The sequence below is a fragment of the Nyctereutes procyonoides genome, unplaced genomic scaffold, assembly GCF_905146905.1.
Source record: "Nyctereutes procyonoides isolate TBG_1078 unplaced genomic scaffold, NYPRO_anot_genome, whole genome shotgun sequence".
Taxonomy (NCBI): Eukaryota; Metazoa; Chordata; class Mammalia; order Carnivora; family Canidae; genus Nyctereutes; species Nyctereutes procyonoides.
Genome location: NW_026575160.1, coordinates 26,247,398 through 26,268,918, shown reverse-complemented (window position 1 = coordinate 26,268,918; position 21,521 = coordinate 26,247,398). Strand labels below are relative to the sequence as shown.

At 40.9% G+C, this 21,521-nt stretch overlaps 1 protein-coding gene and 1 pseudogene across 2 annotated transcripts in view; one reads left to right on the top strand and one right to left on the bottom strand.

The window, feature by feature from the left end:
• Positions 1-838: 838 nt before the first annotated feature.
• On the bottom strand, positions 839-2,120 carry LOC129502720 (keratin, type I cytoskeletal 18-like; annotated as a pseudogene).
• Positions 2,121-8,153: 6,033 nt separating this feature from the next.
• BMT2 (base methyltransferase of 25S rRNA 2 homolog) overlaps positions 8,154-21,521 on the top strand; it is an 86,652-nt gene continuing 73,284 nt past the window's right edge. The window contains exon 1 of one of the 2 annotated variants that reach the window (XM_055314593.1): positions 8,154-8,428. In XM_055314593.1, coding sequence (XP_055170568.1) covers positions 8,269-8,428 — 160 coding nt within the window. In that variant the 5' untranslated portion in view covers positions 8,154-8,268. Of the gene's footprint in view, positions 9,779-21,521 lie in introns of both variants that reach the window. The other variant, XM_055314594.1, reaches the window with a different exon arrangement.

Sequence of the window (21,521 nt, the reverse complement as noted above, 5' to 3'; positions counted from 1 at the left end):
TGATTAATAACGGTAAGCACTTTTTCATGTGCTTCTTGCTATCTGTACATCATATTTAGGAAGTTGTTTAGCATTTTGTTCCCCTTTGGTGAAGGAGGAAGTTGTTTTCTTATTATTCAGTTTTGAGAGTTCTTTATATGTTCTGGATACAAGCCCCTATGAGACATAGGATTTCAAGTATTTTCTTCCACTCAGTGGCTTGTCTTTCGATTCACTGAGCAGTGTCTTTTAAAGAGCAGGCAATTTTAATTTTTGTGAAGTCCAAGTTATTAATTTTTCCTATTGTGGGTTATACTTTATGTCATCGCTAAAAAATGTGTGCCTAATCCAAGGTCATAAAGGGTTTCTTCCAGAATTTTAATAGTTTTAAGTTTTATATTTAGGTCTGTGTTCCATTTTGAGTTAATTTTCATATATGGCAGAAGACATGGGCTGAAGTTCTTTTTCTTTTCTTTTTTTTTTCTTTGCATATAAATGTTCCAGCATCATTTGTTGAAAAGACTATCCTTTCTCCACTAAATGTCTTTACAACTTTGTGAAAAAATAAGTTGTCTATACATGTGTGGGTCTATTCCTGAATGTTGTCTCCTGTTTCATTGATCTACTTGTTTATCTTTACATTTTGCACTGGGGCTCAGAACACTTAAACATATACTATTTACATACGTATATATTTACATATGTAAATATAGGCACTTGTATATAATTAGGACAAAAGTTCCACCAGACAATACTTATCTTCACTTAGTGCAATTATACATGGTGGTATTTTTTTTTCTTTTGACCTCTGAACCTTTTATTGGCCTCCTGCTCCTCAAAGGTACCCTGTTTTGCTGTCTCAATGCCTCAGAATTTTTGTGTCGGTCTCAGACACCACCTTGCTGTCCACGATCTTGCGGGTGGTGGTCTTCTGGATGGTCTGCAAGGAGTTGCTATTGTCCAGGGCGTCAGTAAGACTGAAGTCCTCCCCGTCTTCCAACAGGCGACAGTCGGTGGCAATCTCAGCCTCCAGCTTGACCTTGACATTCAGCAGGGCCTCATACTCCTGGGCCTGGCGCTGCCCCTCTACCCGGGTCTGGGACAGCTCTGACTCCAGGTGCAGCAGGATCCCGTTGAGCTGCTCCATCTGCATCGCATAGCAGGCCTTGACCTCCCTCAGGCTGTTCTCCAAGCTAGCCTTCAGGTTTCTCATGGAGTCCAGGTTGATCTTCAAGGACTGGGTGGTGCATCTCAACTCCATGAGGGTCATCTCAGCTTCTCCGATCTCAGAGGTCTGTGTGGTGACCACTGTGGTGCTCTCCTTGATCTGCTGGGACCAGTATTTGTCCAGCTCCTTCCAGTTCTTCTGAGCCAGCTCGTGATCTGGGCCTGGGTATCTGCCATGATCTTTCTGAGGCCCTGAGATTTGGGGGCATCCAACTCCACCGTCAACCCAGAGTTGGCGATTTGGTTTTGTAGTCCCTTGCTCCTCGTGGTTCTTCTTCATGAAGAGCAGCTCCGCCTTGAGAGCCTCGATCTCTGTCTCTAGCTGCAGCCGAGTGACGTTGGTGTCATCAATGACCCTGCAGAGCCCATGGATGTCACTCTCCACAGACTGGCGCATGGCCAGCTCCATCTCATACTTGACTCGGAAGTCATCAGCAGCAAGCCTGGCATTGCCAATCTGCAGAACGATGCGGGCATTGTCCACAGCACTTGCAAAGATCTGAGCCCTCAGGTCCTTGGTGGTCTTGAAGTCATGCCCCCTGTCTCTGACCTGGGGGCCCCTTCTTCTCCAGGTGTTCCCGGATTTTCATCTCCAGTCTCTGATTATCAGCCTCCAGGCTCCTCACCCTCTCCAGGTAGGAGGCCAGGCGGTCACTCAGGTCTTGCATGGTCTCCTTCTTGCCCTGGATGCCCCCTATGCCCGCCAGACCCCCGGCCATCCCCGTCGCCGGGCCCCCGGACCTCCAGCCGCCCGGGAAGCTGGTGGAGCAGGATATGGAGGTCCGGGAGCTCGAGCCCCCCATGCCTGCATAGACGCTGGCCGTGCTACTGATGGGCTGGACCCGGTGGCTGGGACTGCACGGAGCCCGGGGACCTGTAGTTGGAAGAGAAGGGGAGCGGGTGGTGGAGCTCATGCTGCACAGAGAGCCAGAGGGCCACTCGGGAGGCCAGGGCTCAGGCTTGGGCCAGGACCATGGTGGTATTTTCAATTCTATTCTTAAATGTTTTGAAAACTATGGAGTATACTACATTGATTTTATGGCCCGCTATTATTGGCCTAAAATTTGGAAAACACTACTAATTTAAAAGATCCCTTTCAGCCTCCAAACCACTATAATTCTGTGACTCACTTTAATTTTCGGAACACTTTGTGAGATGCACCTTGCCATATAGAGGCTACTCAGCTCCCTTTGAACATCATTTTTACATCTGGGAGATTTCCTCCAGTATGAATGCAGGCTCAGATAAGGGACTTTGACTCTGCTAACTATATTCTCTGGAGTGAACCATCTGTTTAGAAAAGTGCAAAACAATGAGGCAGATGCTATAGGGGATCCTTTAGTCTGTTGAGGGAGGCTGTGGAGGTGTGGGTCTTTTATTATTATAGTGACTGAAGTTCCCTCATTCAATGTCCAACATTTGCCCTGTAAGCCAAGGGACAAGAGTCAGTGGGGTTTGGCCAGAGAGCATAGTCACTGGGTCTGACTTAGGTGTTGATCCAAGTTGGGTGGTCTCCAAGTCTGCCTCTTTGGTCTTTCTGGAGATTGGGGGCCACCTAATATCCTTTAATAATATTATGGTTTTGATTTTCATTTTTCTGATGATTAATGATGCTGAGCACCTTTTCATGTATCTGTTGGCCATTTGAATGTCTTTAAAGATAAATGAGTGGGCAGCCTGGGTGGCTCAGCAGTTTAGCACCGCCTCCAGCCCAGGGCCTGATCCTTGAGACCCAGGATCGAGTCCCGTGGCGGGCTCCCTGCATGGAGCCTGCTTCGCCCTCTGCCACTCTCCCCCTGTCTCTGTCTCTCTCTGTGTATGTCTCTCTCATTCATAAATAAATAAAATCTTAAAAAAAAGATAAGTAAAATGTATTAGTTTAAAAAATGTATTTCTTACTGTGTATCATGGTAAAAAATATTGAAAAACACTAGTCAAATCTAACTTCTTCATTTAACATTTGAAGAAAGAAAATTAAAACTTAGAGAAATCAAGTGATTGATGCTCTAGTGGTTAACAGAAAGCTGAAATTAGGACGCAGAAATTCTCTTAGTACCAGGCTCCATTGTAAGAACATCATTTATCACCTGGAAGTTTACTTCCCATGTTCTATGTAGATATCTTCCCACATTAGTCCTGTTGTGAAAATTAAATGCATTTCATTAATTAGTATATTACAAAAATATTGTGAATTTTATCATTGCATTGGGAGTTAGGTACTAATTAATGGTTTTCACTTGCTGTAGTTAATACTAGTTTTAAACACAATTCTGCATATAACTCTGAAAAGAGAGGTAATCTGTGCTGTTTTAAAGACTTGTATGTTGGCAGATATGGTAAGAACTGCAGGGGAGACAATGGGTAGTACTTACAAACAAATTCTTTAAGAAAATAATTCTATTTTCAATAAATAGAAGGAATTTTAAAGTTTGTAATCAGTTCACCATACTGAATGAAATACATCACTGAAAATATTTCTTTTCTTGCTAGTTCTCCACTATTAGTTTAATTAAGAGAAGTATTGATGTTAAATTTACATTTATAAAATATATAATGGTGCATATCAACAGTACAAAAAGAATTGATGTACCTTTTTGTTACTGAAGATAGAGATATATTCCAAGCTGACCAAATCTTTGGTTCGTGGCTATTTAGAAATAGAATTTTTAGAAATTCAGTTAAAATGAGAACTAGAAAAATAGAACCTATTTTTTTTAAGATTTTGATACTAAAGAGGGTCAAAGAAGAATAAATAATAACACAGTGGAAAATAAAAATAAATGATTAATGCTTTAGATCATTTAAAGAACCCCAATTTCTACTGTGTAGTCTTCTCCTATCTACAGGAATACTCAACACATAATGAAAAGTGTGTTTGGAAAGTGTGTTTAGAAAGTTTTTGGAAAGTGTGTTCCATTTACACAAAGTGTACCCTGAATCTTTCTATTCACTAACTTAGTGCCATCACCCAAATTTTTTTTAAAGATTTATTTATTTATTTATTTATTTATGTATTTATTTATTTATTTATGATAGACATAGGGGGAGAGAGAGAGAGAGGCAGAGACACAGGAGGAGGGAGAAGCAGGCTCCATGCCGGTTGCCCAACGTGGGACTCGATCCCGGGACTCCAGGATCGTGCCCTGGGCGAAAGGCAGGCGCCAAACCACTGAGCCACCCAGGGATCCCCTCATAACCCAAATTTTGATACAGATTTTTAAATTTTACTTTTCATCACCAGTGAATATTTTTTTGAACTCTTAGAATGCATTTAATTTTACATGTTGACTCTTACAGTCTATGGGAATTTGTTTCCCTTAAAATGAATATAACTGCAAACAAAGAAGACAGGTATTTTTCTTGCCAAGACATTTTTCCTATACTGAGTGATTCTTTGACGGAGAAGCTTACTATGACACACCAAATGTGCATGGGGAAGAGTTTAAAAGTTGGTCAGGTGAGGCAAAGAATGAGGATGAGAAATTTAGTTATCAGGGGTTTAGTTTGGTCATTAGAAAAATGCCTCTTCCTCCCAGACTGGTTTATCCTGCTCAGTGAATATTGTTTTCTTCCAACATCTCTTTTTCCAATAGCCACTTAAAATAATAGAGAATTTTTTTAAAAATAAGAAATTTACAGTAAATGAAATCCTGTCATCACATGGGGTGGGGGAAGGTGTTGATATTTTCCTGCATGTAGGATATGCTTGTTGAATATGGCACCAAACATACTTCCTGCAGAGAACCACTCTTAGCAGCAATTAGGGCAAATGTCTTACTTAAATGGAAAATCTCATTACCATTCTTCTGCTACCTTAACAGAGGGAAAGCTTTTTCCAATGTTATTAATCACGCCAGAGGAAGGCTATAAACTTCCTTTTAAACTGTGGTCTATGGCCAGTTGCCATAGTCCTCCTAAGAAAAGTCAGTATTGGTCATATTGGCCGTTGCCCTATTTGAATTCATGCAACTTCAGAATAAAATCCAGCTTTCCAATTCCTTTCTCAAATTGCTTCTCAAGAAAGTATGAAACCAAAAAACAATGTAAAATACATCTTTGATTTGCCTGAAAAATGACAACTAGAGTATTGAATAAGTTCCTTTTATTTGCCGTTATATTAATATACAATGTTAATATTATACCAACCAGGATACCTAGTTAAAAAACAGCAGAATTTTTCTTAAAAACAAAGACCTTTTAAAAATCTCATTAGTGATTTTGTCAATTGTAACACTTATATTTGATAAGGGTCCAGTGAAATAGACATTCATATATACTGCTGGAGGTGACATAAACTGCTAGCACCTTTCAGAAAAGGCAATTTGACAATACAATATACATTGACAACCTTAAAACTTTTTTAGTTAAAAATCTGACCTTTTGATTAAAAAAATTTTGACTTTTAGAAATTTAGTGTAGTGAAATATATAATAGACATTTATTTTTTAATAGTTTTTTTTTAAGATTTTATTTATTCATGAGACACAGGCAGAGGGAGAAGCAGGCTCCCTGTGGGGAGCCTGATGTGGGACTCAATCCCAGAACCCCAGAATCCCCAGCTGAGCCAACCAGGCGTCCCATATAGACAAACGTTTGTATACAAGGGTGTTCATCACAGCATTATTTGGAACACAGAAAAACTGGAAACATCATAAATATACTATATTGGGAATTAGTTACTAAAGTGACAGGCTATTCATATAACAGATTACCTTATATCCATCAAAAATATCCCATTTGAAATAAAGATATACAAGCAAAGGGGAAAAAAAAGTTGTTATCTCCCAGTGATTGGTTTCCAGCTGACTTCTCCTCCCCGCCCCCCCCCCCCCAGCTTCACTGATAAATAACTGACAAATAACATTGTGAAAGTATAAGGTGCAGGACATCTTGACTTGATACTTTTATAAAATGCAAAATGATTACCACTATCAGATTAGCTACCACTCCATCCCACCACAAATGTTATCATTTATTTCTTCTTTGTGATGAGAATACTTAAGATCTTCTCTCAGCAGGGATCCCTGGGTGGCGCAGCGGTTTGGCGCCTGCCTTTGGCCCAGGGCGCGATCCTGGAGACCCGGGATCGAATCCCACGTCGGGCTCCCGGTGCATGGAGCCTGCTTCTCTCCCCCCACCCGTGACTACCATAAATAAAATAAGATCTTCTCTCAGCAATTTTTACTCCCTTCCGTATTTCCCCAATTTCCTTCGGGATACGCGTTTAACTTTTTAAAAATGAACCTTAAAATTCATTTGCTAGTAGTAGCAGGGAGTTTCTTTTTTTAGTACAGTACAAATGAAATTGAATGCCCTCTTTTACAGTGGTTGTGACTTCCAAATATTTGCAACTCTTTTCACCTCCCATATATAGTAAAACATGGAAAGAGCCAAAACAAATGTGTCATTTAAAGCTTCTCTTTCTTTCCAAATGAAAAAAACAAAACAAAAAAAACAAATAAGACTACCCTAGCCTCAACTTATTAGGCCTATGTGTGTCATTTCATTATAACTAGTTCTTTTGGGGTTTATCTGTATTTGACCTGCCTCTTCACAGTGCGGGTAGGATTGCATCTTGCATCCTTATATTCCATGCACCTTCTCCCTTCATTTCCCCTGTCCTGTTCTTCCTGGATTGGAGAGTGTGCACAATGCTCTGCTCTTCAGGGTCTTCAGTATTCAGAAGGTGGCATATAAACGTCACACAACGCAAGCTTTATTTACATTCGTAAGGTCATAGGTCAAAAAGTTTTTGCAAAGATTTACAAACAGCATCACGCGGTTCGAGGGTACTCTGCAACCCTACCCGACCCTCCAGGAGCTCTCGGCCTCGGGCAGCCGCCTCGGTACCAACCGCAGGAACTAATTCGGCCCGCGCACGCATCTCCGGGGAGCAAGGGCGGAATCAGCAGCCACACTCCCCAGCAATTTCCAAAGAGGAGGGCGAGGAGGGGCCGCAGGTGTGAGCTGCCAAGCCCATGCAGGCGACCCTCCACATGGACGGACCCACCAAATTAAAGGAGAACACTCTCAAGCCGAGGTTAAAAGCACTCGGTCCTGATGCAAATTCACTCGGGGCACGCTCCAAGGGCCACCGCGACGGTTCTCGAGGGCATGCGTTGTGGGCTCTCCGTCTCTCCTAGCCCCTCCGCCGTCACCTCCTTCCGTGGCCCTCGGCTTTCCCCACTTCCTGGGTCCTCTGCGCAGCTCTGGCGCTGCAGGCGCTGCAGGCACTGCCGGCCCGTGCAGCCCGTGCAGCCCGAGCAGCCTGAGCAGCCGTGCATCCCGTGCACCCTGTGCATCCCGTGCAGTCCGTGCAGCCCGTGCACGAAGTCCACGCTCCGCAGGCCGACCTCTCCTGGGCGCCCACGAGAGCATCTCCGCTCGGGTCCCTCGGAGCGTAAAACTCCCGCCGGTGCTGTCGACTCAGCTCCAAAGCGCTTCCCCGCGCTGCGCAGCCGCAGAGAACCTCTACGTGACAAAGTTCGGCGGGGCTCCGGGCGCAGGCTCCGGGCCGCTCCGCGCTAGAACGCTGATGTCTCTGCGGACCGCACGGCCGGGAGACGCCAGGCGGGCGGGTGGGCAGGAGCCGCGAGCCCCGACTGAGCAAACTCCGCGGCGCAAGCGCGGGGGGCTCTCGGCGCCTGCGCACCGAGCGGGGAGCGGGGCGCGGGGAGCGGGGCGCGGGGAGCGGGGCGGGGAGCAGACGGACGGGAGCGTCGGGGCCCCGCGCTCCCCCCGCCGCGCTCCCCGGGCCCGCAAGCCCCGCCCCCTCCAGCTGCTCGCCGGCCCAAACACCCGGGTGCACCGCCGGCGCTCCCCGACCATTGGCCCCCAGCCCTTTCCGTTTCCGCCCAGCCCTCCACCGTCCGCCAATCGGCTCGGGCGCCTGGGCGAGGGGCCGCCTCCGAGGCCGACGCTTCGGCTCCCGCCGCCTCCCCCGGCTGCTGCCTCCGCTGCTGCTGCCTCCTCCTTCCCCACCTCCTCCGTCAGGCAGGCGTCTGCGGGGGCCCGAGGGACGGCGGCGGCGGCGGCGGCGGCGGCGGCGGCGGCGGCGGCGACATGGAGCCGGAGGCCGGCGGCCGAGGCGGTGCTCGCAGGCCTGGGGCTGGGCCCCCGAGCACCCCGCCGCCTCGGGAGCAGGAGCGGAAGCTGGAGCAGGAGAAGCTCTCCGGGGTGGTGAAGAGCGTCCACCGGCGGCTCCGCAAGAAGTACCGGGAAGGTAAACAGCGAGCTCGAGCGAGGGGGGAGGGGAGGCGTCGTCGCCCCCAGCCCCCTGTCACCTCTCCCCTCCCCCAAGGGGCCACCATTACAACCTGAAGGAGCTGCACGTCAGCCCCTGCCCGTGCCGCTCTCCCGGGCCCGGACGCCCCCTCCTCGGTCCGGCCCTCGGTCGGCGTCGGGCGCGCTCCGCCCGCCCCCTGGTCGCGGAGGGCCCTGGCGGAGAGTTCCGGGGCCGCCGCGGGACGGAGTCCCCGCCCCTCCCGGCCAGTCCCCTGGGCCCCGTCGGGGGGCCGGGCGTGTTGTCACCACACGCACCCGCACCCGCACCCGCACCCTCACTCACACACCCACGCACACGCGCGCGCGCGCGCACACGCGCCCGCCCCGCCGAGGCGAAGGTAAACGGCGGAGGCAGGTAGAACGCGTAGGGGAGCGCCAGCCGCGGAGGAAGCCGGAGTTGCCGCTCGCCGCCTCGCGCCGACCAGCCTGCGTGACGTGCCGCCCCCGACTGACCCCTCGGAGGCCGGGGCTGCGGAGTCGGCGGGCCGCCGCGCCGACCGGACTTCACCTTGCTAACGGGGGAGGGGCGCCCCCGCCCCCAGCCTGACCTCCGCGCGCGTCTCGCCGGGGAAGAGCTGTGGGGCAGGTTCTCGAGCTCCCCCGATAGCTCTGCGTGGTCAGCTCCTCCCGAGGACGCCGACGCCGACGCCGACGCCGTCGCCGGGAACCGTATCCTATGGAAGATCTTAAGTAGCCTCTGCTGCTGCCGCCCCGGGAGCGTTGCTAGTTGGATCTGCGGTTATCCGTGGTGGTTTTAAATACCAGGCTTCTTGACGGAGCTGTTGTCGAAGACTGCACTGACCACGTGAAAATGACCAGTTTTTTGTTTTGCTTTTGGTTTTTTTTGTTTTTTTTTTTTTTGTTTTTTTTCCCCCACACGCTCGGGAGAGATTTCCTCCGTGCATCAAAACGGGGAGGGGGGGGCGGCGGGCGGCGGGCGGCGGGGGAGGTCACCTCCCGCTTGCGCTCACTTTGACTTAATCGCACACTGAAAAGACGGCAGCCTTCTAGTGTTAGCTTTATACCTCGTTAAATTCGGGGTTAGAAGCAAAATTGTGACAGCGCCGTGCGACTGCATGTTACTTTCGCTTTACACGACACTTTTTCAGTTATCCCAGAAGATTAAAAAGAAGCGTCTTTTGTTCCCGTGAATGCGGCTGGTGTGTTTCATTTTTTCGAACTTGAATTCAAAGTTTCCCTCCCTTGGCGACTCCAGCTTAGCTTTCGGATCGGATCTACGTAGCTGCTTAAAGAGTCCTCCTCAAAGATGGCCTGTCGTTATTGTTTAGTAGGTAACAATAGAAAGAGACTTGTGAGGCGTAGGTACGATGTTAGAATTTGTTTTTTTTTTTTTTTAAAAAAAGAATGCTCTAACCCCCCCCCCACACACACCATTTATTCAATAAAATGAGTAGTTGTCATGGCAACCATTGCATCATTCCTGATATTCAGAGAATAGGCTTACATAATGGCATTCACTGTAGATTGGAGGAATCCACTGGAGAAATGGAGAAATAAATGGACACAATTTCCTTAAGTTTATCAGTCGTTTTGTACGACTCTAAAAGCAAGTATGTCTTTTTAAAGAAAAACTGACTAGCCCATATTTTCCATTTTTACCTTCTTATAACAATATCATTATTGATTCAGAAATGAATAAGTTGCACCTAAACCAACCGCTAATAATGTGTCATCATGTCTTCGAATGCTGTTTATACTTGGTTAGTTCCCACATGTTGAAACAGGTCTTTAAACTTGAATGTCAACCAAGGCAACTTTTGTTTATGATGAGAATCGGTAGTTGGAAGTTACCAGAGCTAGAATAGACCTATGTGGTTCATAAATGATCCAGTGTGCTTCTGGGAAGGTGAAGTCCCGGCAGTCTGTAACCATTTGAGTGAGACTGTTCTTTAGGCATTTTAATGCCCTGAATTCCATCAGTGATCTAGATTTCTCTAGGCTTTATTCCACTGATACACAAAGCCCCATCAGTGAACTAGCAAAGTAAGAGATCCAAAGAGTATGCCCTTCCTACTTTTATTTCTGACATGTATGTGAAATCTTAGGTGTGACTGGGTACAAATCTGTGAAAAGGCCATCTGTAGAAAAGTCTGACTATGCACATAATCCCAAGGAAATAATTTTTCCTCAAAGGAAAAAGTGTTTTCCTTTGAAGTTTTAGTATTGTTATAATACTGGTGGTCCACAATCTACAAACATATAATTTATAAGTTCATTTGCAAGTCACCTGTGGTTATAAAATAATAATATACATGGTGCTTAGGTGCTAGATCAGGTTACAGAAGCCTGTTTGGTCACTAATGGTAATACCAACAATGGTGGAAACTACACACCTTTTGTAACAATATTCCTATCAGAAAATGCGGTGAGAATTCCAGTTTAGAATCTTGGAATGTTAGATTAGAAGGAACTGTATAGCATTTATCACTCACCTGGGGGTGCCATTTAAAAAATTCCTGTCTTCCACCTCGGATGCAAGTTTCAGAATCCTTTTCACTGGGGCCTGGAAATTTATCAGCCAGTTTTGGAATGGTGATTTTTTTTCTTTTTAAGATTAATTTATTTATTCGGGGAGAGAGAGGCAGAGACACAGGCAGAGGGAGAAGCAGGCTCCATGCAGGCAGCCTGAGGTAGGACTCGATCCTGGGTCTCGGGGATCACACCCCCGGCTGCAGCCGGCGCTAAACCTAAACCGCTGCGCCAGCGGGGCTGCCCTGCAATGGTGATTTAAACTAGTTCCTTCCTTTTACACATCAGTGTGTCAAATCTCAAAAATATTAAAACAAGTTGCTTGAAACTTGGATAGTTCATCATTAGCAGTGTTCATATTTTATGGGAATAATAGTTTTTTCTTCCCCAGTTGCACACCTAATGGTGACTCCACATGTTGGTAGAATAGGAGGGAAAATGGGAGGCAGGAAGTAGCTCTAGAATGTGTGTTAGGTAAAAAGATGTAAATTGGTAAGACTGGAGGAATCCCTTGGAGAGGTAGGATTAGCTGAGTAGAGACTACATGAGGTATGGGGTTTTTTTGGGAGAGATGGCAGGAAAAGAAGGAACTTGAGGTAGAATGAAGAAGGAGGTAAAACATTCACCGTTTCGTAAGGACAGGACTGAGCACTGGATAACCAGTATGGGGTAGATAATGTAGTTCTCCCTTCCTTATATCTGTACTGGAATTGGAAATGAAGCAGGAATAACAATGAAAGTGAGATTTTCCTACTGTGGTAGAAAAAGATTTCTTTCCATTCTTCCCAATTCATTTGTCCCAACTAAGCTTGTTGACAGGGATTAGCAGGCTTGGGTTTGGGGGGGCGGAAGGGTGGTAGATCGAATGATAAAGACTGCAGGTGGATTTAGTGCACTCTTTTATTACTTTTTTCCCCTCTCTACTCCCATTTACTGCCTGTCCTCTGTCACCACTTAGACAATTTGTGTAAAGTGAGAATTGGAGATATGATGGTCAGTGTTCTAAGCTGTGCTGATATCTTAAATAGTTATCAAGAGGAAATGGTAGGGAAATGTCTGGCAGTGGTTGAGAAGAGGTGTTTGTGGTGTCAGCATTTGTAGCTAAGGAACTGTCTTTTAGATTGAGTTTATATAAATGGAAACAAGCTTGCAGATATAGGTGTCTTTTGTCTTTGCTATACAGAATTTTAAAAATAACCCCTCCATGTAAACCAGAAATATTTTAAATGTATCATGGGTTGTAGACAGCTTTTTAATGAGAAGCAGCTAGTTTTGTGTTCCAAACAGGGACTTCATTGTTTAGTCATATCTGCCTGATGAGTACATATCTAATTGAGAACTGAAGTAGAGCCATGTGTATTTTCAGTTGTCTTTGTTTTTTTCCCATAACCCTAGTCACAAAATCCTGTTCCTATAGTGATTATTATTATGCTTGGCATCTCTTTTTCCAAACATATTCATGTAAAAATACCGAGAAAATGTAAAGGCTGCATTTGTTAGAAATAAAAGTGTGATTTCTTTCCATTTAGTTTTGATTTTTTTAACCCATCTGCAAATGTCTTTAGCAAATTTTATTAGTTTATTCACTCTGAATTTACTTATTCTATATGCCAAAACAAGTTAAAACAGTTTGTCATGCAAACCCATGCAACTTATAAGTGAATCAGAAAAAATTAAAAATACATAATAACCTGTTAACATTGATAGTCTCAAGGTTATGGTATTATGGGTGATTTTTATTATAGTTTCCTATATTAAAATCAATGTTAGTTGTAGCAATGATGATATTATAAAAGTAGTTAAGACACGTTACTGATACTGAAGCAGGAAAGAACACAGGATTGGTTGGTTCTGTAGACTAAGTCCAGAAAAAATTGTGTTTCGAAGATAAATAGTTGTGAGCAGCATAATAAAAGGCAACAACTGAGTAGTCTAGTTGAGATGTTTAATTCTTATTGATTACTCAAATTCTTTATAGTTTGAGACTAAGGGTGAGCTAGAATAACAGTTTAGGATAGGCTGAAAAATACATTTGTGATTGTTCTTTAACACCTCAAACAAGAGAATTGGCAGGGAGGGAAAAACTCTTGAATTAGAAATAATTTTAAACTAACAACAAAAGGTCTAAAAATGGAAGAATGAATATAATGTTCGTGTTTTTCCTGAAACAAAGTTTTGAAATTGTTTTTAAAACTAGGATAACAGACTTTTTCATGGAGATTTCCTATTTTTCTCCTTCTGTGTTAAGTCACGCTCATTCTGATACAGAATCAGAAAGTGTTTCTTTGTGATAGAATCTTTGTTCAGTCAGCAAAATAAGTAAGGTGAAGAAGACTGTTCACAGAAGGGCTTGTTAACTTTGCACAAGGAGAGTTGAAATTACCTACTTGAGTAGGTAGAAAAAATGAAGAGTTTAATAATTAGTAACACAAAAAGAGAATATTGACTACTAAGCAGTCATTTCAGTGAGAGGTATGTAGTATGTTTGATTTTTTTTATTTTTAGCTATCTTTGTAGTAAGGTATCTTTTTAGGGTTTTGTTTTGTTTTTACATTTCAAAAGGTACACTAAAAATTAAGTAGTTCCTTTTGATTGTTTTGTGGGGGAAAAAAACAATAACAAATGCAGTGAATCTTAGCCTTGATTCCACATTAGTATCATCTATGGAACTTCTTACCTCAAATAATACAGATGTCTATATAGGTTTATAATGGGCAGAGGAGTTAAAGAACTCTGAGCTAAATAAAGTACTATAGGTTAGAGTAGGAAGGAACCAGGAAGAAAGGAGATCCAACTAGAAGACTCTTCTACTCATCTGATGTAGAGGTAATAATAGCATAAATAACAACCGTGATCATGAAAATAGAGAAAGATGTATCAAAGTTTTGAAGGTGAGAGTGTGTTGTTTCAGTGAGTAAAGGGGAAGAGTCAGAGATGGTGTCAAGGTTTTCTGTCTGGGAAAAAATAAAAGTGCCCATTTTTTATCCATTTTGGAAATGTGTGTATGTTGGGATGGGGACAAGGAGAACAGAGTAAAACAGGTTGGATTGTCTTAGGGATAGTGTAATGGTTTCGTTTGGAATACATCCTTTGGAAGTGTTGGATTGGAAGCCCTGTCTGTGGAAGTTGAAGTTCGAGGATGAATGAATGCCCAATGAAGGAATGAGTTATACATTATAACTGAGTACAGATCCTTGGAAGACACCAGTTGTGTCCAATTTTGCATAAGTGCTCCTCTTTCTACCTTATGCTCCTACACAGTTGTGCTAGCCTTTATTGTATTTGTCACTAACCAGTTCATTTACCAGTCTTTCCCACTAAATATAGTTCTTTGAGTGGGACACACTGCTTTTTGTTTTTGTATCCCAAGTATGTAGGACCATGCCGTGTAAATAAAGACACACATGAAAAGAAAGAAGCTAACACAGATACTTCCAGATAGTTGAGTTTAATCTTTTTATATTCATTCATATTCTTAAACTGTAAATTTTGGATACAATTTTTTGTAAAACATTTATGGTCACCTCTTCTTAAATTTAGTAGATTAATTTTAGTCTTTTAAAAGTTATTCAAATTATTAATATAAACATCATACTGTTTTTCTATAAGTAAAACTGTAAATAGTGGAGAATATAGATATTGTAAAATGCCTTGTCCTTAACATTTAATACATGTTTGTTGGATTAACTTGCCTTATTTTACTGTATACCGTGAATTCATTTCTTTCTTTCTTATCTGCTACTCTTTCCCTACCATTTGTTCCTATATACCAGTGTTAGACAATGATTAAAAAATAATAATAAAGTTTTGTCCATAGAAAGATGAGAACTAATAAGGATATTGTATTGTGTGTCTGTGTGTGTTGGTATTAGAAGATGATAATATTGTGTGTGTATTTACTTATATCCTTTAACTTTGCAGATAAAAATTTTACAGCTTCAATATCAATCTCCTGAATTTTGGGGGTGAAATTTGTACTAGTTGCAAAGCCAAACATCTGAGAACCAGTGATATAAACTGTACTAATTTATTGTGCTTTAAGTGTAGGTATATTGATGCCCGTTGTAAGGGTTATTTTAGAATACATGGCTAGTCACCATGCCTTTAGAGGGGCATCTGAGTATTCCATTTTCTCATTTATACAGAAATTGCTCTGTTGAATATCCCACAAAAATTAATTCTCAGAAGGTTGTTCATAAGTCCTTTTTTTATACTGAGTGACCTCTCTGTACACATATCAGTAAAGTTGTTTCATAAGGAATTAACAGTTGTTGACACTGTTGATTCTTTTCTTAATTCTTTCCATCTCATGTATAGGATATATTCTAAGAGTTTCACATTTTGAATTAACAATTTTTATCATAAATACGTTTATAAAAAGAGAGTGCTACAAACACAAGATTACTATGGGCTAAATTTTGTTTGTAAATGCTGAGTTTCATCCATGCAACTTTTTGTTTTTTAATTAAATTTGACTCTTCAGGTTGCCCCAAGCCTCACTGATCTGTAAATTATTTCAATAGGCATTTGAGTTTACAATCATACAGTAGACCTGTGGTTTTGAGTCATTGTTGCACAGTGGCTTCATCTGGGGAGCATTAAAATAAATAACCAGTTCCCACTTTTGATCAGTTAAATGAAACTTCTGGGTAATTCCAGTGTGCAGCCAGAGTTGAAACCATTGCCAGAAATCTAACAATTAATGCAGTTGCAGAGACTAAATAACTGCATTTGACTGACAAAAGACCATTTGTTTGTGGCAAGTAGAGTCAGTGTACTTTGCTCTGATGCAAAGCTTTGTTCATATCTGTGAAAGTTCATAAATTAAAAACTTGTAAAGAGAGGCAAGGTAGTATGGTGGGTAGAAGCATGGACTTTGGCACTTGACTGCTAGGTTTGATGTGTACCCTTGAGAAGTTTACTTAATCTCTCTGTACTTCAGTTTCCTTATCCATTCAGTAAAATATCTGCCTCCTCGGGTTGGTATTAGAATTAAAGGAGTTAATATTTGTGAAGTATTTAAAACAGTATTTGCAACATAGGAAGCATTAAACTTGTTAAGTACATGGTTTGAGAAATAATAGAGGTATCATTAGCTGAACTACCTGGGTGTATTTAAGGGCTATGATGTTGAAGATTGGTTCCTAGAATTTCTACCTAGAAATTCTGTAGTTTCTGTCTTCCTCAGTATTGGGATGGCTGTAACAGTTTTTTGTCCCCCCTGCCCCACCTTTGCTTCTTGTATTTCTGTTTTTATAAGAAAGGTCTGACCTTAGTACATTGCAATATTGTTATTTTTCCCCTCTTCAGGGAAATCTCTATTCATGGCATGTTGGATCTAAGATGCAGGTTTTCAGGTGTTCCTGTGTTTGAATCTCAGGAGCTGCTTTGACTCCATACACCTTGGATGTTTTTATTTTCCCCTTTAGGTGTGTCACTATATTGAGTGCTCAGGAATTCTGAGAAGGCTGGTTTAACCATATTTGTGAGACAGTCTGGTCTTGAACACCTTGTTTTAATGCCATAAAATGGCTGTTGAACTTGTTTCCACTTGGTCATGGGTTTATCTCTTTACCTTATATTAGAGGAAATGATCTTTAAAGGTTCTTGGAATGTGAATTTGGTAACCTGGTCATCTATAGTAATGTATCTTACTGCCCATATTTGGTAATATTCCTAAGTAAAACTTAAATTTTTAGTTCTGAATTTCTACCAGTTCAGGATTTGTTTGTGATACTCAGAGCAAATTGGTTTTTATTAGAGAAGTTGATGACCCTCAAATTTAATGAAATACAATTTTTTTAAATTTCGTAACTTTTACTGTACTCATGGCACGTAATTTTTTAAGTGAAATTTATTTAGGTACAATTTATGTACAATAAACTGAACCTACTTAAAGTGTATAAATCAGTGGGTTTTGACAAATGTATACACCCATGAAGCGTTACTACATTCAGGGTACAGAACATTTCTCTTGTTTCCCAAATTTTCTCAAAGTCCTTTGTAGTCAGGTGTGTGTGTGTGTGTGTGTGTGTGTGTGTGTGTGTGTGTGTGTCTCCATGTCCACTGAGCTCTTCTCACTCTAAGTTTGTCTTCTTTTTTTAGAGTTTTGTGTATATGGAATGATGTGATTTCTTTTGTATTATACCATGTAAGAACCAAATAGTTCAGGGTTAATCTTTGGTATTATGGCTCACAGGAGTAAACCACTAAGAATAATGACATACTATTCTTACCTCAAATTAGCCTCAGATTTACATTTAACAAAATTTCTTATCTTCTGTGCTTTATTTCTTTTTAGAGTGAAAGTTAGAGAAAATATTATTTCTTTATTTTTTAAAGATTTTATTTATTTATTCATGAGAGACATGGGGTGGAGGGGAGAGAGAGAGAGAGAGAGAGAGAGAGAGAGAGGCAGAGACATAGGCAGAGGTAGAAGCAGGCTTCATGCAGGGAGCCTGATGTGGGACTCGATCCTGGGGCCTCAGGATCACACCCTGGGCCAAAGGCAGGCACTAAACCACTGGGCCACCGGGGCTGCCCCTATTATTTCTGACATATTTGTAAACATCAAATGGTCCTGGCATGTAAAAGTGCATGCACTTTAGCATCATCTATCTTTTTTCCCCACACATAAAGTAGCTCATCTATTTAGTATTGTTACCAATAATTTCTCCTTAAGTCTATAGCTTTTCCTAAAAGATTGAAGTACTATTGGGTTTTTTTCTCTTTCAGTAGAAAATGCCATTTGAATTTTGTTTTGTTTTTTTTCAAATTTTTATTTAGGTATATGTACTGTTATCAAAGAACTTAATGGATATGACTGCACTTCCAGTTGCAAGTTTTTCTTTTGACAGTAACAAAGTAAAATACATACATCAGTATAAAATAGCAGAAACTTTCCAGAAAATTAACATTGGATCTATTGTTTTTTCTAAGCTTCTAGTATAATTTTGAGAACACTATTTTGAAGTATTCAAATTTTACTTCTTTTTCATCACTATTATCCATTGATAGTTGTCAACTATAATTTGAATTTTACTCTGGCACCTAATTTAATTTGTAATTTTGATGTTCCTGGTCTTTTTAGAGCATGGCAAAAATTTAAACATTTTCTCCCCCATTAATGGGGCATCATGACTAATTCCTATAGCTTATACAAGTTATAAATCAAAATAGTCTTTGCCTTTCAATTTATATTTTCTAATGGGAAAATTACCATTATATGGTAATAAAATGACAATATATATAATAGTGACATAATAATACGACAATATATATAAATAAGTGACAATATAAGGATTGCAGATGCATATATTAGGGAATTAGATTATCAAGTAAGAAGTAGATAAATTCTTTTGAATATGTGAATTCAGTTTTAGTTTGAAGGAAAGAAATTTGCTTATAAGAAATGGCAGGAGAGAGGTTAATTCAAAAAGGAAGAATAGTATCAACTTCATGGATTCCATTGGTTCACTTGAGTGTAGACCTGTTCTTGAGGTTATTTAGTAAAAGCAAAAATGAGTAACTCCTTAACTCCATTATACTTGGTTGTTACAAAGACAGTTGCACTCAAAGTAATATCTTAAACTAATCACAAAATTATTAAAAATGGAACTTTTTTTTCTTACATCCTCATGACTTTATAACTGGAAATTCGTATCTTTCGACCTCCTTCACCCATTTCTCCCATACCCCACCCCATACTTGTAGCAACCATGAATCTGCTTTCTGTATCTATGAGCTTGTGTTTAGGTTTTGGTTTTGGTTTTAGATTCCATGGAATTGTCTTTTGAATTAATGAATTAATGCACTATTAATTTTTTCTTAGTTATTACTGTATTTTCATAGGAAGTAGTAGTTCTTTTTTTATGATTTTATTTTATTTATTTATTCATGAGAGACACACAGAGGCAGAGACATAGAGGAAGAAGCAGGCTCCCCACAGGGAGCCTGATGCAGGACTCAATCCATGGACCCCAGGGTCACGCCCATATTTTTTTTTCTTTTAGTTGTAACATATAATATTTGCGGAGGTGAATTTAGTCAATAATTATGATGTTGTCTTGATATTAGGACCAATCTTCAAAATAACTTGGTTCATTGATTTCTGTTATTGAACTTGGTTTGACAATGTAAATTGGTATCAGTTGTGTTTTAAATTATTAATTAGTTTTTAATTAGTGTTTTAAAAATTTAAATATAAGATGCATATAATAAATAGAGGGCATGTTAATGTGAACTTTGTTCTAGAATCTTAAATGGCAAATTGATGACTTATCTTTTAGGCTAAGCAAAGCTTTAAGTTCCTCTTTAAAACTATGTATTTGAACAAATGATTGCTTATTTCTTCTCTATATTATTTTAGTTTGATCATGAAATGTTCATTAACTATTAATTTCAAGTTAGGCTAGAGGGCATATATATTTTCAACTGTGCTTTTTAAAAATAATTTTTTAATTCTCTGTTTTTGAGCAAAATGAAATGTAGATATTTATTGGAGACTGACCTCTCCTTCTCTCTCTTCCTCCTCTTTCTTTCTCTCTTTTTTTAAAGATACAATCATACTTTTAGAGGCTGTCTGTAAGAAGTAAGAAAATAGATATAAATCACAATGATTTTGAGTCCTTGTAAAATCATTATAGGAATAGTTACTAATTGAGAGCTCTGATTAATTGAGCTTGATTACTTAAGGATTTCTGGTTCTGTTGACTTAGATCTTTGATGTGGACCTCAGGAAGTTCTTAGTTCCTGATTTGCTGTTTGGTAATGAAAAAGTATTATTTTAAATAAGACTATCTTTTAAATGTTAGTTGACTTGATTACTAAATGATAAGTAAAATTATTAGAATCAAGGTTTTTTTTTTTTAAAAGATTTTATTTATTTATGCACGAGAGACAATAGAGAGAGAGAGGCAGAGACACAGGCAGAGGGAGAAGCAGACTCCATGCAGGGAGCCTGACATGGGACTCGATCCTGGGTCTCCAGGATCCCACCCTGGGCTGAAGGCAGGCGCCAAACCGCTGAGCCACCGGGGCTGTCCTAGAATCAAGTTTTAGCATTTTTTGTGTATGCATTTTGACCAAGTTAGCAGAAGTTTTTGGTTATATATATACACTGGGCACTGGTCAACCTTAACTGGTTTTGGCGTTTAGAACCAAATCATAAAAATTATTTTGAAAATATTTTGCTTGGGACGCCTGGGTGGCTCAGCAGTTGAGCACCTGTCCCTGGCTCAGGGCGTGATCCGCGGTCTCAGGATCGAGTCCCACATCAGGCTCCCTGCCTGGAGCCTGCTTCTCCCTCTGCCTACATCTCTGCCTTTCTCTGTGTCTTTCATGAATAAATAAATAAAATCCCTTAAAAAAAATATTTTATTTACGTGATAAATACCATTATTTTGAATACTGTTAAAACAAATAACGTACTGTTATGGGGAAAAAAATCTGAATTTTCCCATTCTATTTTTGTTTAATAACTTCATTTAAAAAATAACAAGCTTTCAAGAGTGTTATGAAAAGTGGAATTTTCTCATAACTGGAAGTTAACTATGTTTTTTATTCAACTTTGTAACTACCATTTAACATAGGGTATTCTTAGCAGACAGGGTTTGATACATTCTTGTATATAATTTAAATGTTCTGGGTCCACAATGCCTTACATAGACATGGGGAACATAGCATGTTCATTAGAGCATCCACATTTTATTACATATCCTCTTCCCTTTCTTTGATTGCCTGTGCTAGCTCATTAACTTTGTTATTTTGGGTGGTATTTGACATAGAGTTTTTTTTTTTCCCCAGCAAATCCATTGAAAGAATGAAAAATATATACAATCGTATTGTTTAGTCCGATTATATATTAGTGTACTACACTTTACTAATCACACATCAATTTCAGTATCAGCATACTTGGAGAGAGTTTGGAGACTTAAATGTGAGTGAAGACCTTAAGTTGGAAGTTTTCTTCAAACCATTTGAGTTGAATAGGCTTACAGACAAAATTTGAATCCTTCCTCAAAACTTCAGTGGAGCAGATAGTAAGCTTCAAAACTCTACAAGAAATTGATAATATGCGTAAAAAGTTTTATTGAATGTGAAATACTAGAGGTCTTCTTAAAAGCTGAAGGGCAGTAGGTTTCTGTGTATATGCATTTGTCTTTGCATCTCATAGCTAATAAAATAATTCTAGAATAGATTGAATTTCACAGTATACAGTGACATAGAGTTGTATTAGATGCTTTTGGTGCCCTACATAACTTACCCTTGGTCTTCGCTGCTGTGGACACTGTGAGCTCAGAGGTATGCAGACCTAACAAAGTTGCACTTCAGATGAGTACTGCTTTCTTTCCTGCTCTCTGCCTTTCTTCAACACTGCTGGAGCCTGCTAGGGATGTTCCCCTTATTCATTGTCTAAGCGCAAACTAGAAGTACAGGTTCTCAGCAGTTCTCAGCAACTCTCAGTTAATTGGGATCATAGCTGATGCATAAAATGCCCCAGCCTCCTGTCTTTTAGGTACACAATTCCAGAGGCATTCATA